We start from the raw sequence: 19,485 nt of genomic DNA, 5'->3' as shown, positions 1-19,485 counted from the left end.
TGGTCAGTTTGACAGCTATGCCCTTTAACCACAGGGATAAACAGCCAATATGAATGTTTTGGCATGTGAAAAAGCGTAAATCCGTTCAAATTGGTGTCTAATTAAAGAAGGGCTTATACAGGGAGTAATAATGCTCCAGTAAACGGCTGTCATGCTGAAGAAAGAAAGGAAGAGGGGTGAGGGAGGATAACTTTTGTACAACTAAAAGGGATTGGGAGGGAGAGGAACAGACACAAAGCGATATACAACATGGTTGTTCTGGGAAAGAGAGAGAGAGTGATTATGAGATAGACATGATCCAGTGGTATAGGTCTCAGAGAAGGTCGTCATTGGGCCCAAAGTGATGAATGCACTGTCTAAACACACAGGAGGACACAGAGGTGAATGTCAGACATAGGCAGAAACACGGATTATAGACGATAAGATATCATTATGTTTATTCTCTTACACGCTCTCTGGCTCCAGGGTCACATCCCTTTGAACGAGTACCTGCATACCATGAACCATGATAAAATGTTATTACAACATCTATCAAGGTTAGAGATGTTGACTTAAACAGAAAATGTGAGCGAGTGGATCAGGATAAGAAGCTATTAATGGAAAAATAAATGAATAAAAATCAGTGAAATGCAAACAACCCGCATTTTCACCAAAACAAACATAATATCAGCTAAAATGAGACCAGTGTTTCATAAAAGTGTTGGTCATTACTAGAAAAAACAGTAGGGGATCAGAGGCGGGGGCAATTTAATTTAAATAACCATTAAAATGCAAGTTATTCAGACCATGCTTAGTAAAGCGCCCTCTCAACCTTAGAAAAAAAGTGACAGGTTCACTGTGAATTTTAAAACAACGGACTTTAGAGTTCCATAAAATCATTTTCAGATGTCCAATATTTTTCTACTGCTGTCTGAATTTTTTTATGCCAAATATTCAAAGTAATATCTACAGCATCTAACACTCTCTCTGGTAGCGATCATACATGATTTCCTCATGGCTGTGATGTCAGTGGCAAATGTAACACTATAAATCACTATAGTATCAAAACTAAATGACAGAATTAAGAATTCAGCCTCTAAAATGAAATGTGCAATGAACATTTGGTGTTAGTCATTACACACACACAGACACAGACACACACACACAGTTTCCATGTTTTATGGGGACTTTCTATAGACATAACGATTTTTTTTATTCTGTAAAAACTTCGTACCGTAAAACTAGAGGTATAATAAATAAAAGGTTTTGTAAAACCGATTAATAGGTCGGTCGATTAATCGGACGATTTTTGGCATTTTTTAACATAATCGGCATTGGCCAATATCCAAGTATATCAAGCCGATTATTAGGCAGGTGCATCTGTAGGCAGCCTAGTGTTGCGTGTTTGACGCACGCTGCCGCTAGAGTCATTTTCCAGCCGAATGAGCAGCAGACCTAAATATGAACGCGTTCATGAACTATCGTTCATTGAACGCGTTTAGGCACAACACTGACTGTTAGTAGTAGCTGGATTGGGGTGCATTTAAAGTTTTTGCAAAATATAATTTTCCCATCTGGTGGTTGGTTTTGTCGTTCAACAGCAATTTACTAGAGAAATACGTTATTGTTAGAAGTTAATTTAAATAAAATATAATAAATCTTATATATAAAAAATTAAATCATTTAAAGTTTTTTTTTCTCCTTTTTTGTGATAATTAGGTTATGTCCATTTGTCTTTGTCCGTCAACAAACAAAACAAACCAAAAATACATGTTTCAGGACATTTTTTGAGAGGATAAAAAGTGTTTGTTGAGAAAGTTAGTCTATGTTAAGTAATTATCATTTCTTTACATTTTATCTTTCAAATAGAGGTTAAAAACCAAGCAAATATCGGACAAAATAAATCGGCAGCATTAATCGGCCATGGGCCGACCCGGATTTCAAAAGATCGGTATCGGCATCGGCGTAAAAAAAAACCATAGCGGTCGACCTCTACGTAAAACTTCAAATAATAGCCGAGTCCCAAATAGACGCCTGTCTCTTTTACACGCCTGATGTGACTGCAGGTTTGGGTAAATAAAAGCCGGTCTCAAATAGAGGCCGTGTCTGTTTTTTATTTTCGGGTTGTTAATCTTCTAAAACCGCCAGATCGTCCGCTTTTCGGCGGCCGCCAAAGCACAATTTTATCCCGCCTAACGAGCAGAGGAAGACTGCAGTTTCACGAGGAGCATTTGGAGATTTTTAGAGATTAGACACTCAATGAACAACATCTCAACACTAAATTATAAAGGCCTGTCTTATAGACACCTGTCTCAAATACAATACAATACGACAATTTGGGAAAATAAAAGCCTGGGCTATTATTTGAAGTTTTACGGTATACATATTCTATCCCCTATCTATAAACCTGCCGATCACAGAAAAAAATCAATTTCATATGATTTATAAGCTGTTTTCCTGATGGGGACTAAAAAAAAATGTCCCAACAAGGTCAAAGATTACTGGTATAACTATCCTTGTGGGGACATTTGGACCCCCATAACGGAAGGAACACCAGGAACACACACACACACACACAAACGTGAGCACACTTAAACACAAACACAATCTGCTAAACCTTTGTTCAAAGCACGACTCCCGGAGCAGTTAGCGGTACCATGGCAATGATTCCAACCATGACAGATATTTTATGAGGTCATGTGTTTCAGAAAGCCTGAAAGGATTCAAGCTCAGTCATTATACAGAAGAATAACCAGGCTGACCACAAAGGTTACGTTTCTTATGGGGACAGGGTGCACTGCTCCTTACTGAGCAACCTTTAAAGGCATTGTCTGGAAAATCTGACATGATTGACTCAAAATTCAATAAAAATAGGGAAAAGAAAAGAGGGAATAGGAGTGAAGGGAAAAGAAAGTAGTAGAGAAAAAGAAAACTTAAAGTGAAGATGGAAATATTAATGCTTTCATAGCTAACAAAACTAGTAAGCTAACTGGTCATTTCTACTAATGAAATAAAAAAAATCGAATTATTGGCCAAAAAACGTCCTCACGTAGAATTGTCCATTGTCCGGGAAGCAGACCATCTATCAGTTCAAATCTAGACTAAAAACACATTTCTTTGACCTAGCATACACATAACACATTATAAACTTCTCTAATTAATGTTAAAGCTGCTTTGAAACAGTTCATATTGTTAAAAGAGCAATATAAATGGTGACTTGACTTGCGAAAACTTAAGTGAAATTATGTTTCACAAGGTTGTCTCAACATTTTCTTTTCTTTATCCAGAGAATAAAGAGACCTGGTACATTTACCAAAAATTAACCTTATAATAAGAGAAAGATATAGAGTACTGCATGCATCCCGCAAAGCACTTGACATCCGTCTCTTGACTCATTCGACTGAACTGCCTAATGTTAAAATGGCTATAAAACTGAAGTACTGACAGATCTTTTCTGCCGTATTGAGACGTACATCTGAGTGAAAAGGATTATCGGAAAAGAAAGAACAATAAAGGGCCATCAGTTTTTGATTGGGTCGAGGCAGATCTGAATGCAAGCTTGCAGCCAATATAGTGTTGGGGCTTACGCAAATAAAATGACATCCCACGCAGGGAAAGATTAGTTATGACATTTTGATTAAAAATTAGGAGGTCAAAAAAACATAGCCTTTCACTTTAGATTGCAGATTTTAGTATCTTGGAAAATCTGAGCACAGTTTGTGATATTGTTGAGATCTCATCTGGAAATTGGAAAGACGTTAGATTACAACTTGAGTAAAGGCTCCATTAAATCCCATTACTGTCAAGAACAACAGATATATTACAGAGATCTCATTTGTGATTTTTCTTTCAAATGGGGTGAAAAGGAAAAAAAGAGGTGAAGAAACAAATTTGATTAAAGATTGAAAAAAAAGAGAAAAAGGAAAAAAAAGGGTCGACCAGGAGGACAGAAGATGAAGGGCAAGCTACAGTAAACCCCACATTAATCATGTGTCACCACACACACATATATATAAACATATACACCATGAGGTTGAGCAAACCAACTTAAGTGATCCCTACATACGATGCAAGTAAAATAGCTCGAGTAAAACACAGGTGACCTTTGACTCGTGGCTGTCCAGACTGATAACGCTGACGCTGGCTTTGATCAATCATTTCTCTGAAAGTATCTGACGTGATGTGAGCAGCAAAAGTGCCAATGACACTTCTCCTCCTGTCCGTGCAAAGAACAAAAGCAGAAGACGCGCGTTTATCACAAATAGTAAAAAACGGCATCTAAAAGCACCCGTCTCGAAGACGTCACCCTAGAAAATGAACTCTAAAGACATTTGCGAGTGTGTGCGTAATGGTCTCCCCCTACAAACTGAAAATAGAAAGAGGTCTTGATTTGCTTAACACAAAACCTCAAGCATCTGGATCGAGCTTTAACATTGCTCATTTATAACGCTGTCTGCTTTAACACAGGGTATTCACTCTCGCACTCAATACATCGTAAAGCAGGGACAATCAAATCCTACCTCTGAGGCCTGCCGTGCCTTAAGTTTTCAGTTGCAGCGCTGTATTGAATTCACTAGTGCAGCAATCGATACACTTCAAGAGCTGCCATCAGCCCAGGCCGCAGGAGTGAGGCTATTATTGCTGCAGCTGGAAGGACATTAATGGTACTGCAACAACAAACACCTCGTAATAACAAAGCTTGCATGTGGCTCTCGAATGTATAGGATTCCTGATGCTCTGGTCAAACCAGTAAACATATACCTCTACTGGAGAAAAAAGACAGATGTTATCTCTGAAGTGGGTCTTTTTCTTTCTTCCAAATATCAATGTGCTAAATGACAGACTCTACAGCACAGAAGCGCAAGCCTGAGTATCCTATTTTGACAAACACCCTCCTTGCCGCCTCCATCAAATGAGACATCAGATCATCTTGAAATGTTGCTTGAAATCTTGTTTTCAGTCAAAGGCATGATAAAGTAATTAAAACAACACCATTAAAGGAAAATTGCATGCAAAAATACATATTTTGTCCATAAAATGAAAGACATTTGGGCCCAATGTTGTTTTGGATTAGCCTGGCTGCGCCCTCCTACGCATTTCCGCTCAATTTCATTTTACTTCAGTACTACGTCTGGGATTGCTCCCTATCCTTAGGTTTCCAGAAATCATTTTTTTGTAGGACCAATCAGCGAATAGAGGGAGTGGCCGAGAATGACGTTGATGTAAGTGCGTCAGTTTGAGTTCAGTAATGGCTAGGGTTGGGAATCGTGAGAAATTTTCCGGTTCCGGTTCCGATTCCGGTTCCGCCAAACGATTCCGGTTCCGGTTCCAATTCAATTAAAAATATTAGTAAGAGAAAAATCCACAATCCTTTTTGTGTTTATTTCTTATAGTACTTGACAAATTAGTTTAACAGACTGGTAATGTAAACAAACTCAAAATATTATTAAGCAATCTTTGCAAAAAAAAAAAAAATATATATATATATATAAAGGAAATTAAAAAATTCTGCATTCTCTATAATAATTTAGACCTCTCCTTTATTGTATCTCCAACAGTGAAGAATACCCTCTCAGGAGTAGAATATGCTTTAACACACATATGTGTGTGTGTAGAACAGATTATTTTTTAAAACGGTTTGAATGATTGATTCATTAAGACTTTACTTATTTCATTACTGGATAAATCGGCGCTCTAGCAGTTAATAAACAGAACTGCATGCGTCTTGCGGAAGAACATTGTTGCCGGAGCTACTTCTCTCTGTTTATATCCATGACGAGTCACGCAGGCATTGGGCTACTCCGCAGCAGCTGCGATCCGCCGGCCAGTCTAAACAAGAAGTCCGAGTATTAACGCTTATTACAGGCTTTACGTAGTGATTCAAGATAAGACAAAAACACGGTTTGGAAAAAAAACATTATGATGCACTCGCTCATTGTATATATTTTGTAAATTCTAAACACAAAAAATATACGGACTGCATCTGTTTTGACCACTACCGTCAATGTTTACGCAAACTATAATCTCACTAATTCTGTAACGGAAATCATTTGAATATGTGAAACAAATAAATATTGAGACTGTGTGATTGTAAAGAAGTTTCATATCGACAACTGCTCTCTCTCTCTCTCTCTCTCAGCGCAAACAGATTTGAATGTAGGCTAGAGAGTGACTCGGCGGTCGGCGCACGCAGCGTGCGTGTGTCTGTGTGTGACAAATGCAGCGCGTGTGAGAGCAAATCGCAACTTCAGTGGTGAAGTTTTTGTAATTTTGGAATAAGACGGCGTCTTCTACTCCCAGCACTTCGCCCACATGATGATATCGCATCGGCATCAGAACCGTTTTCGGAACCGAAACTTAGGAATTTTGCACGGTTCCGGTATTTTTTCAAAAACACAACCGGTTCTGGAAAAGAACCGGTTCTCGGTTCCCAACCCTAGTAATGGCAGCGGAGAAAGACGTGAGAAAAGCTATTCGGTCCGTTGTTGAAAAAGAAACTGCAGAATATACAGAATTTAAAGCCGGATTGTTATCGTCTCACCTCTTGTTGCACAACTGAGGACCAAGTGAAGGAGGCAGAAAGTTTGGAAGTTTGTGCTGGGCAGCTCGTGCACGATGACATTTTGGACGGACGGTTTAGCCTGGTGTTCGCGGTGTTCGGAAGCCCCGAGTCCTGGCTGCTAAACTATTGTTGAAGATCGGCTCAGGAGTCATATGTCAGTCGCTCATATTCCCAACTGTAAATTTACTGATTCTTGTGATGAATAGAACATTTTGAGCCCCTTTGTGCACTCGTGCAGGAGGTTTGTGTGTCAGTTTTACATGTTGTAAATCATACAAATTGGTTGTGATTTAAAAAAAATAATTGTCATAAATAAAAATGTGAAAAACCATACTTTGAAGATATTTGATTTTCAGTTTTAGATGGCAATGGTTGATTTGTTTTACTAAAAAAAAACTAAATGCCACATAAAAATGTACAAACACATACTTTGAAGACCATAATTAAGGTAATTAAGAAACAATAAGACGTAATATGAAAAAATTGTTGTTTATTACACATCTGCAGATAGAGACAGACTGATCATTCACTGTAGCTGCTACAGCATTTGCGGCAGATCAGAAAACGACCACAGCGGCGTATTTGTAATGATTAGACACAGCTTCCGACACAGCACTGTTGAAAGAATATATCACTGTCCTTCGTGTCAAATATACATTTCGAATTAATAATTGTTCCTAGATTAACAAAACCTGTGGCGCTCGTTGACTGAAATCCTATTGTAAACATAATCCTCTGATCATTCGGACTTTTTTTTCCAGCCATTTCGGCGCGTGACATACGTCACTCACGACACCCTGTTAGCGATTGGCTATGGCAGATCGTGAGTGACTTTGGGCAGATCCAATAGATTTGAAATTTAATAGTGAACCCGCCTACAAGGCAGGAAACGTTTCTCAATGGAGCGGTTCCAGACTCTATGTGGAAATGAAATGAACTAGAGTCTGGTTGAACCAGGCTAGTTTTGGATCTCATTGACTTAAATTTCACATTGCCAAGAATTTGCATGGCTTTTTAACTCGATTATTAATAAACTCTTTTAGTTTATTCTTAGCTAAAAACACTTAGTTCTTTCAAAAATATGTGTGCTCATTAATGTATATTTACTTCGTTGAAGTAATAAAGTATTCTCGTGAGTGTATAATATGCCATTGAAAATACATACGGGTAAGGGGTTCTAATGTCGGTCGCCATGTTGCCCCTCCATCTTGAAAGTACATTAGCCAAAGAGGGACATACCCGTTAATTCAAGCTTCGCCTTTCGCGTTTACGTTTGAGTTAACGCTCATGGACGAGGTCGAACTGGAAGCCATGTTAATCTTGGACTACATTGGCCACCGTAGGAGTTAAAACGAAATCGGAATTGAGAGGAACAGAAACTAATATTCACTGGATGGTCACCGCTAGATAAGGGGTAAAAATCACACAGTGTAGCTTTAAGTAAATGTTAAAATGACTTAATGTGTAAATGACTTCATTTCCCATATCATTATTAATATTCTTAGAACTGATATTTAGATTTAAAGTAAGTTAAACACACAACTGTGTGTCAATTGTGCTGTAATTTGGAGGATTCACAGCACAGCAAACCCTTTTCTTCCAACACAACAAATGAAGCCAACAGTCATAAACAACCAGCAGGCCCACAACACCAACAAATCTGACACAATCCAAAAAACTGCAGGGTTTGAGCGAAAGTGAGAGACCTTAGGGTGTAACCCACTAAGAACATTGTGCTGTCGTCGGTTGACCGCACATTACTTTCCGTGAAAAAACCTCTGGAGCCCCTTGCTGTTTTAAAAAGCCACAACTGAACGGCTGTATCCTGTAGAGAGGACTTGCTTATGAAATAAATGTTTCCTCTACACAACAGAGCATCCCTCCCACCGAATCTGCTGCATTCATCCTCAACAATACAGCATTTGCTACACTGTTAACATCTTTCAAAATCACAGCGCTAGCACAGAGCTGTGCCATAGTTTACGAAGCAGTCGCTGCATTCTGCTGCGAGATGATGAAACTGTATTGCACAGTTTCACCACACCTAAAGTAGAAATGCCAGCCAAATCCTACGTGCTATAATAATAATAAGAGAAAAAAAAAAAAAACCAACGGGAGATGACTCTGAGAGAGCTCCTTTCAAATGGATGCTGTCATGTTCAGCCTCCATCATTTGGCGGTAAGTTGCCATCACTTTGAAGAAGAAACTCTGTCATTGCACCGTAAAATGCTGTTCTTTTTGGCAGGAGGGCTGCAATCACTGCATGGCTTTGGCACTCTCATTTAGCAACAGTATCATTTCCACTGCGAAAACGGGAGAGAGAGAGAGAACGAGCGCAGGTACTGTGTGGAGAAGCTGTGATGAGTCTGGGTGGGTAAGGTAGAGTCATTGATGGAAGAAATGACAGGGAGAGGAAGGGCTATAAAGCTAAAAGACGAAGAGCAGGGTTTGGAGTGAATAATATAGGCTGAGAGTGTGCTCTGTATTAGCTGCTATATGGAAAGGAAGACCTAGGGATGGAAATAAAACACTATTTGTGTACATTTGATTTAGTCACACTTAGCTGAACATGAAACAGAATTTAGTGTGGCCAACCAAAGTAAGAACCAAGGCTGTGGTGAGAGCTGAGATGTCAATGGTAGCATGAGTACAGCAACGACATTGGTGGTAATTGCTTAACAGTGTTTTTGTTTAACAGCAATGTCTTAGAGAACAATATTAACAGCGCTAATGTAGCAACAACATTTGTTGTATTAATTTAGAAGCCCTAGTAATACAGGAGAATTGCAGTAGCAGAGCAAACAGTGTCAGCAGTATTAACATATTGGCTGTGTTAGTAGTGCCAGCCTTATTAGTTATAAGTAGGGGGGTATTCGTATTGAACCGTTCGGTACAAAGCTTTCGGTATGCATTTTTGAACCGAACGGTTCGTTGGACCATTTTTCCTGCCGTCCAAAATTTCGTTATTTCATCGCGCGTGGCAAGCACGCTCATAGACGCTGGCGTGACCACAACATTGCCCAACATCAAATGGCATAAATGTATACAATACATATGAAGAGTTCAGATGCAAAAGCCTCTAAATGCCAATTGAAATGTTCTTCTTTAATGATGATTTTTATCAAACTTGTATATTTAAGTTCAGCAATTTCACTTAAATAACAATTAATAGGTAATTATCATTGCCATTTTAGTGAAATTAGTAAACTTGAATATACAAGTTTGATAAAAATCATCATTAAAGAAGAAAATTTCAAATGGCATTTAGAGGCTTTTGCATCTGAACTCTTCATATGTATACATGTATACAATACAATACATAAATGTAATGTAAGCGGAACGAAACTGAGCTACTCGTTATTGTGTGGTTGACGGACCGTATATCAGTTTGGACCAATGCAGCGTGAGCCAATCTTGATCATCAGCACTGTTACTACACAGCGAAATCAGAAAGAAAAAAATTGAATTGAATCGCCACTGAAGTAATAACATCGCTGCGAGATCTAGTGAGAAACATTTACGTTTCTCCATTATTAACGGATCAAACAGCACTGATGTGGAAACCAGGAAGAAACACTGTGCCATGAGTGAAACATTCACCATGGATTTACTGTAGTAACACTAACTGTTACCATGTGAGTTTGGCAGGAATAGTAGGCTATAAGTAATATTACGTCGGTTTTATTTCGACATTATGAATACAATTGCTGCCCTCAGATGTTAATCTGAACTAAAATAAACCTTTGTTTATTACAACTACAATATTACATTTCGTTTTGTCCAATGAGCTGTTTTGTTTATAAGCTCCTAAGAAAAGTCAAGAATAGCTCCATCATTGCTCAAAGTTATAAAATATCATACCTTATGATGTTAGTTTTAATAAAAATATAATTAAAAAATTAAATCAAGAAAATTGCTGTATTGGAAACGTACCGAACCGTATCGAACCGAACCGTGACACAAGTGTATCGTATCGAACTGAACCGTGAATTTTGTGAACCGTTACACCCCTAGTTACAAGTAACCTAATATAAAGAAGCACATTATGAGTGCAGCAGCATTAGCATTAGCAGTAACTGTAATTGTTAAATTAGAAAAAGTGCTAAGGTATTACTAGCATTAATCCACATTTTATAAAATGTTATTTACAAATAACATTTTATAAAAATTCGCATCCACAAATAAAACGATTTTACAGTACTTTTCAAAAGTTTGGGGTCAACAAAGTTTTTTTTTTTTTTTAAATGAAATTAATTCTTGTATACTGTGGAAGGATGCATGATCAAAAAGCGACAGACTTGTTTGCTGTCACAAAAAAATATATATAGTAGTCGAAGTTAATTTATCTGCTCACACAGACATTTGGCATATACAAACAATAATTTAAAGCAAATAAATCTAATTTAGGATAACCAGACCAGCTGATCATCAATCAACACTAGAATCATTTTAAAATCTAATTGCTTGGGGGATAAAAGATAGCTTGGACCTGTTTTTCATGCATCAGGGAACACAGTACCGTCGGCCAGATGGCATTAATTCAAAAGTTGTCACTTCAAAATTGTAAAAACAAGTCCAAATGTGCCTATAATAATAAGTGGACATGGCAACACTGCAAGAGCCGATTGGTGATTGGTTTATGACAAAATAACAATCTAGCTGGTTCAAAATATATTAAACATGGTTACACGCGCTCACTCACAGTGCTACTCAATTATACACATATCCTGTGATAGTACGCATCCAGCTAAAAAGATACGGCACTTCATATGGCACTGCTGACCGTAGAAAATCTCAGTTATGGCGTGTCAAGTGAATAGGTGCTGCTGTAACACAGTGCAATCCCAGTGTCGTGTTCCTGTGCCGTGGAGAACAGAGCACAACTCGGATAGACAGAAAAGATGATTTAAGGCTACTGTACTTGTGGTGGAGCTGGGAGTTGTGCGAGTAGAGCTCTTTCCAAGCCAGACAGCACTGGATACAGTCATTCAGAATCTGCTTGCTGGAGATCACGTAACCCTGAAAGATCCTGTCCAGAGAGATCTGCCGACAGCACTGACGGATGATCTCACTACTCATCTGCAAAAAAAAACCAACACATAGTATAGATTACTGTATTTAAATGAAACACCACGTATGAATCTGTCTTTGTGTCTCTCATAAATGAGGATTTGCTCATGAATGTTTGATGAGAGAACCACATTGACTGTACCAAAGCAAGCGCAGACAGGTGTGTGCCGTAATGTGTTCTGCATTCAGGTGTAGATTAACCTTGAGAACAGACTTTTATACGAATCAGACAGGATTTACTCCTGTTAAAACCTTGGCTTTTGTGCCTGGTGTCACTCAGACGTACTCGCCTTACAAAAACAGAGAGCGTTGTATGGAAGCGAGTAAAGAAAAAAATGAACGAAGAGAAGGCAACAAAGAGGAGAGAGGAAGAGAGGAGAAGAAAGTGTAATTATGGCTGATGATGTATATAGTGGAGGATGTGAAACGACAGATTCCCATTCATTCTTAGTTTCTTTTGACAGAGGAACCCCATAGAGCACTGAAACCAACATGTGTGTGTGTGAGAGTATAGCTCTACATGTGTACAATACATCAGTGGAAAAAGGGAAAAAAATGTGTATGTGTATGTGGGGAAAAAAAGATTTAGAGAAAATGTGTGTGTGTGTGTGTGTGTGTAGTAATGTGTACTACACCCTGATTACAGTGCCAGGCAAATTCATGTTTTAATGAAGGAGGCACAAAACAAGAGGAAATTAAATTGATATGTTAATGACTCAAAATTCTCATTTAAGCAAAAGGTTAAGAGAGCCAGAGAATTAAACAGAGTTCATTTTTTTTTCCCATTGCTCTCTTTACTGAAAAATACTTAAAAGAGTCTTCTGTAAATGAAGACAACACATGTCCCAACGCCTGTCTCAAGAGATTTCTAAGGCCTCGTTCAATCAGAGACGTTTCTTACATTTCTGTCACAGCGCCTCTTGAAAATCAGCAGAGAAGCGCATCTTAACTTTGGTGCAGGAAAAAAAAAACCAACTAGACGGAGCTGAAAGTAGGGTTAGGTGGACGTAAAGGGTAAGAATAGATGACAAGCGTTGAGCTTTAAGGAACCCTGGCAGATGGTGTTTCATATCAAAAAATTGACGGTGGGAAGCAGAGCTGAGCATAATTATTACAAATTATTCTTTTGAAGGCATTGTGTATTCGAACCCTACTTTATCTTTACCTCTGTATTTTTTTCCTGGTATTAAACGTAACAGCACATGCAAGTCCAAAGCCCATGGCCCCTAGCGCTGGCTGATTGGAAAATGATATTAAATCCGATGTAGGCTCGACCAGCTCGGAGAAATAGGACGGGGGCGAAAAACAAACCAAAAACAAATAAAAGAAATGCTGAAGCCCTGAGGGAGAAACAAAGGGAGGCGGTCGTGACGCACACACACAAACACACACACACATCGTGACTCAAATGCCCTCTGATTGGAAATTATTAGCTGGAAAGCTCTGACTGGAAACTGAATCAAGAAAGCAAGTTCTGCTCCACGTCTTTTCTCTCTACTCTTTCCTTCCTCACTGCAAAGCACAATCAAATGTTTCCCTGCTGAAATAATCAGGTTTCCCATGTTATTTTACATCTTGGAGGGGGAGAAACCCTCTAAAGTCGAAATACCAGGGCCCATTTCACCTTCGTTAAACACAGCACAGCTAACGCGCTATTGCACGCAGCCAATGACAACAGAGCACTGGGTGGACTTCACAGTCCATTTAGATGTATTTGTATATGGCCGCTGATAGAAATCATCGTTACTCTCTGATTTTAGAACAGTTTCCTCAGTTTCTTCTGAAATGTTTCATGTCGGAAATTCGGTCAGGGGTTGTTGATCCCCCATCGGTCTTATAGGAGTGTGGGCCAAATCTGTGAACCAGGTACAAGATTCAAGTCACTGAGCATTAATGGAGCTTAGCGGGTGATTTAAACTCACAGTACAATCGTGGCATGGTGGAGAAGCCATGAGAAAAATGGCAACATTATTTCATAGAATAACAATAAAAACATCTCCACAGAGAGGGCCTATATCAGTCGCTGGAATCTTTCACTCAGGCAAATAGAAATTCAATTTTCCAGTAGAAAAAAAAATGCATGTAAACTGATGAAGGCTCCCATTACGGGAGAAGAAAACTTTCTTTCACTTCAAAAATCATTATGGCATAACCTAAGCAGTTTTCATAGCACAAGCACTGGCCTAACACAATAGAAGTTTCACATCAGATATTCTGTGTATTTGACAAGGTAAGAACAAAGTGCTCACAAAGAGAGCTCACTTGACTGAACCGCAGGCATTTGGCCTGGGTAAGACCGCCATAAAAAATTACAGTGTTGTGGCTGAACTGAAGTACATTTCTGACAGATTAAAAGAAAGGCTCTTGATATTTCTGTCTTTTTTTGGTCAGAGGGTGGCTATGGGATTCAATTCCCACCGAAAGTATTGCGGTCACAGATGAAAAAATAAGAACACATGTGAAAAATACATTGCGCAAACGGAAAAAAAGAATGCAAAATGATCAGAATAGCAAACTATAATAAGCGTGAATCAAAAAAAGTTGGTTTCCTCAGTTTAATGACTCTGTACTTTGTGTTCTCTAACATTTTCTGCTCATATTTTATTCTTTTGTATGCTTGTGCTGTTTTTCTCGTCGCTCTTCTTTTCCAAACCAAATGTTGCAGTTTGAGTTTCATGTAAATTAAGGGAGGCTTAAGCGCCACCATTGGTCCACTACTTCTTGATTGACAGCTCCTCCTTTAGCCAATCAATCGAAGAGGGGAGTTGACGTCGCTCCAGTGTGACTCATGGCTACCAAGGGGGTAATCCAGCACCCGGAAAGCGTACCGGGGGCCGCCATTGGCTAGCAAGCCATTACCTACTGTTAGCATTCCATTGAGTCCCATTCATTTTGGCGTCACTTTGACAGCGAATAACTTTACATCTGAGGCGTTTAAAAGTCCATTTGTCCATTATTTATTTCTAAAAAAAAAACCACCATGTATAAAAGGCTCTATTTACCTTGTATCTAAGTTACGTTATGCCCTGTAGAAGCCGTTTTTTTTTTGTTTTTGTTTTTTTAAATAGGGTAACGATTGGTCATAACACGCAACTCTCTGTCGCACAGTGAAATTACCGTATAGACAGGAGGAGAAGCTCGCGGGCATTTGAGGGGAGGTGGAGGCATAAAGTCAAGGGTAAAGCCCATAGAGAGTCATAAAGTTGCTCATGCTGCTACTCACGATCTCCGGCTCTGCAAGATTCGGAAGGGAATGATTCAGATTCCTCTTGGCGCCACCACTAGAAGACTTACAGCTGTGAGACAGGTTGTTCACGTCACATCTACGTCGTCAAGCTCAGTTTGAGCCTGCGCAGCCATCAGGAAGTGAATGCTTCTAATTGACTTCACTTTTCTCCGTTGAAGTCTATGGGGTCACTGTGTCCATTTCTTTTCCTGTCTTTGATGGCTACTGATGGCTACCCCTGAGCTGGGGTAAAATCTTTCCGTGGCACCGGTATATACAGTACGTCTACCTGGAAATCCTTTTCCAGGTCATTTCAAACCTTTATCTGTAACTTACTGTCCTTTCTTCTGCAACACTTTTAACAGAAGACTTAACTGTAGTGTCTATACAATGAGAGCCATTGGAGTCCAAAACAATACTGGACCCCAGAATTGTCTTTTACAGCCAGTTTAGATGGAAAGGATCTCATGCTGACTAGCTGAAGATTTTACTGTATAATGATTATGGTACTGTATAATGGCTATGGTACTGAGTTGAAAAGAAATTCCAGCACAGCAATACAATCACCATAATAAAACAACCCTTCACAATAAATACTGCTTTACAGTGAACTCTGTTAGAGAGCTACATGGCTATTTATCTGTTTAATAAAATACCTCACTCGCCAGTTGCCAGTTTTACAACATTTCAAATCCCTCAGTACTCTCCATCTCCAAAAAACCAAGCCAATGCTGATTCTTGTTTTATTACAAGCTCTGTCGTGGTCTCTTTTTGACAGCAGACTCTCCTCTGTTCTGCGTTTTTATTTTTTTTTAACCAGGTGGATCCCGGAGGTTGGATATTTAACTGCTTCATGTCAACCTTTCTTGCTAATTGTGACAACTAACCTCTGCCACTCCCACACCATTATGGATATGATGAGACGTGCTCAGGCGAGTGACGCATGTACGCAATTTCCAGCGAAAACTATCTCGACATGTCTAAAACATAAACACTAATAATAGGCTTACCATACACTAGAACCAGAAATGATTCCATCCCCCGCTTCATATATGGAACTCCAAAATGGTTCTATATAGAACCATTTTTTTTGGTAAAAGGTTCTATTGGCCATGTATGGAACCCCAGGATTCTATATAGAACCCAGAGGAACCCTTTTTTTAAGAGTGTATAGAACCTTTTAGGGGTTCCAAATGCGTAATGCTGATAGAACCTTTTAAGGTTCTATATAGAACCTTTTCTTCTAGGAGTGTAGTGTTGGGTGAACTAACTCTTTAAATTTGAACATAAGGGAAACAAAAGGGGGGGAAAAGATTGTCCAGACTTGAACTCATTAAACATATGCAGGTCAAAGGTGCAAATATGACCTCAGAGAATAAAAGTGTCTCTTTGGAAAACAACTGCTGATTTAATTCGGCCATTTCAGCTTGTGCGCACGGTCTCACCCCTCAGGAAACAATTAGACCAAATGTTTTTGTAGCAGTCCGATTTGCCTTGATGTGTTTTCAAAGAAAAGAATGAAAAAGAGAAAAAAAAAAGAAAAATGAAACGGACACAAAAAAAGAAGAGAGAAACAAAGTGGCAGTAGTACCATGTGATTCCTGCAGAGGAAGGGTCAGAGCGTAATTACAGAAGGTTAAACGGTTTCCCTGATGCTCTCAAGGAGCCCGGGATGGAAATGAAAAGCAAGTGAACCGATGCGAGCGGGTGGCGTAGAGACGCAAGGCCCCGCTCCTCTGATCTGAAGAACACGTGTTACATGTGCTACGCCACTGCGGCTGATGGCTTATCTATGTGGCGGAGCCCAAAGCAATCCGAACTTTGATGTGCAGGAAGCAGAGGAGGGGGGTGTGGGATCCAGACAGCAGGTACTAATATGACTGTATAGGTCTGTGGGAGTGGATTGAGGGAAAACCTCTGAGCATGAGAGATTAGCTGATTCATACAAAATTATGCATGAAGTGATTGATTTCCTAGACAAAGGGTTGTGCATAACAATAAAACCGCGTAGTGGATCAATCTTCATTGTCAGAGCATTGCAAAATCAATTCACTCATGTGCTATTATAAAGAGATAACCTAACATATAATGCAGTGTTTCCCAACCCTGTTCCTGGAGGCACATCAACAGAGCACATTTTGGATGTCTTCCTTATCTGACCCATATATTTCTTGGTTTGGAGTCTCTACAAACAAGTTGAAGAGTTGAATCAGGTGTGTTAAGTTCAAATATGTTTAGTTGTGGTGTGCCTCCGGGAACAGGATTGGGAAACACTGATGTAAAGTATTGCTCGCACAGGTGACTTGCATTTGTAGAATGCGCATGCAATGTTATCATACTAAATAAAAGGATTACATATTGAACAATAGAATAGAATATTTTAGCAATATCACATGAGCAATCAGAGTAACACATGTTTTTGAAATTAATTCCATCTTTAAACATGATTCAAAATGAAGCCATGGTAGAATTAACCGGTGTATCTCTGAGCAAACACACAGTAGTAGTGTTCCTGAATGAATCAGATTCACGGTAAAATGACGTACCTTGGATAACAGAGCTGTGATCTTGTCATGGGTGTTGTAGTAGCTGGAGTTGACCCATATCACACGAATTATGTTGAGGATGTGAGCGAGTTTGGGTACAATCTCACGAGGTTTAAGCTGAGCAAGCTCCTCACAAGGCTCTTTCAGTAAGGACAGGAAGGAGATGTTTGACTGGGCCTGCAAAGTGCTGTCCTGGAGAACAAAACAAAAACCAATGTTACTTCAACAAACAGACAGATAGACTGGCAGACAGGCACTGTTGGATGGATGGATGGATTGATTTGTTTATTTGGATCCCCATTAGATACTCTTGCTGGGGTCCCAACAAGTAAAACTAAAAAACTACATTAGACAGACTGACAAACATCTATCATCACTTCATTGGTTACCTATACAGTTCCGTATTATTTACAAGGTATTGCTTTTGACTTATAAAGCTCTAAATGGTTAAGCTAACGGATCTTTTATCGCCCTACAACCCATCGCGCTCTTTAAGATCGCTAAATTCGAGGCTTCTGGTCATTCCTAGGATATCCAGATCCACCAAAGGAGGGAGAGCATTTTCACATTTTAGCTGTTGCATCGCTCACCCAGTTTAAAGATAGACTAAAGACGCATTTATTTAGCCAGGCATTCATATACATTTTTTTTTTATCTTAGTTACTGTAAATTTGGCCTCTAGTTCATAAACGCCAGAGGAGAACTGAGCCTGGGTTCTCCCAAGGTTATTTTTTTCTCCATTGGGTCATCTGATGAAGTTTTAGGACACCATCGGGTCACTTAATGGAGTTTTTCGGTTCCTTGCCACTGTTGCCATTGGCTTTCTCAGTTGGGGATATTCAAATTAAATGACCCATCATTGATCAGCTCTACCAAACTTGATTGTCTTTTTTTTCCATGAATAAACAAACACTGTTAAGTTGTCTTGATTGATACTGTAAAGCAGCTTTGATACAATCTGTATTGTGAAAAGCACTATATAAATATATTTGACTTGACTTGACTTGACAAACAGATGTTAGATAAGGAGAGAGGACAGACAGACAGACGATAGGAGTGAGAGTGAGAGAGATAGACAAAAGGCAGACAGTCAGACAGACGATAGATAAACAGACAGACACCACTTAACACCACCTAACCCAAATCAAATAATTGAGTTTTTACATTGCACCGATTTTACTCATCTGGGTCAGTTACAATAACTGCTTAAGGCTGGCCAACACTAAAAGATTTTTGAAAATTATATATAGACTACTCCTTATAAAAGCTACACAAGTTCTTTAGTCAAGAGCAGTGAGTAATTTTCTCTGTTCCCTTTTACTGACAGAACGCTTTATTGGTAGCTGGCCCTTTAAGAGCAACCGCTGTGGACAGAGACGCGGATCTCACACGCACCTCATTCTCAGAGTCACAACTCTTTATGTCCATCAAAAGACTGCTCTTATGTTATGAAGATACTCGACAAATGGCATTTTGGCTTAATTGTGTGTGTTGTTGATGTTCATTCAAGCGCGAAAGAGAACTTCTGGCGCGCGGCCTGTGCATGCACATTATACTGGCGCGCGTCTTTCTGTGAGTCACATTCAGGACATTCACAGGCAGCGCGAAAAATGTGTTCGTTTCAAATCGGTAAAATTAAATCTGTAACATAGACGTAACGAGTGGCACATAATGTGAAGTAACATGGCATTTTATTTTGTTTGAAATTTAACTTGTCCGGTTGGACAACTAATTTTCTCATCTACTTGTCCTACAGAAAATCCACTTCTCCCGGACAAGCGGACAAGCCTTAAGGCCAATTTATACTTCTGCGTAGGGTGAGCGCAGTAGGTACAGCGTAGCATACGCACAGACCCGTCCCATAGCGCGTACCCTTCGCCGTCGCCTGACGCACACCTCTTCAAAAACGTAACTACACGTCGCGACGACGCGGACCGCAAGATCGGTGATTGGTCGGCTTGGTAGCATCGCATTTCCTCCTACGCATTTCCGCACGTACCTTCTCACGCATTTCCACCACTGTCTATGATTTCCACACGTACCATCTCCTCCGAAGTTTTCTCTCATTTCTGCCTTTCAATTTTAGTAATTTTTAGTAATT

At 39.4% G+C, this 19,485-nt stretch overlaps 1 protein-coding gene across 1 annotated transcript in view; it reads right to left on the bottom strand.

Annotated features, from left to right (window-relative positions):
- Positions 1-19,485, bottom strand: part of dnah2 (dynein, axonemal, heavy chain 2) — a 224,084-nt gene that overhangs the window by 191,143 nt on the left and 13,456 nt on the right. The window contains exons 8-9 of the mRNA XM_089130887.1: positions 17,385-17,576; positions 11,464-11,621 (exon numbers count right to left, since the gene is read on the bottom strand). Of these exons, the coding sequence (XP_088987013.1) occupies positions 11,464-11,621; positions 17,385-17,576 (350 nt within the window). The remainder of the gene's footprint in view (positions 1-11,463; positions 11,622-17,384; positions 17,577-19,485) is intronic.

This window comes from Pimephales promelas, chromosome 1, assembly GCF_988280905.1.
Source record: "Pimephales promelas chromosome 1, fPimPro1.hap1.1, whole genome shotgun sequence".
NCBI lineage: Eukaryota > Metazoa > Chordata > Actinopteri > Cypriniformes > Leuciscidae > Pimephales > Pimephales promelas.
The sequence above is the reverse complement of the archived record's forward strand: the minus strand, read 5'-3'. Positions and strand labels throughout refer to the sequence as shown.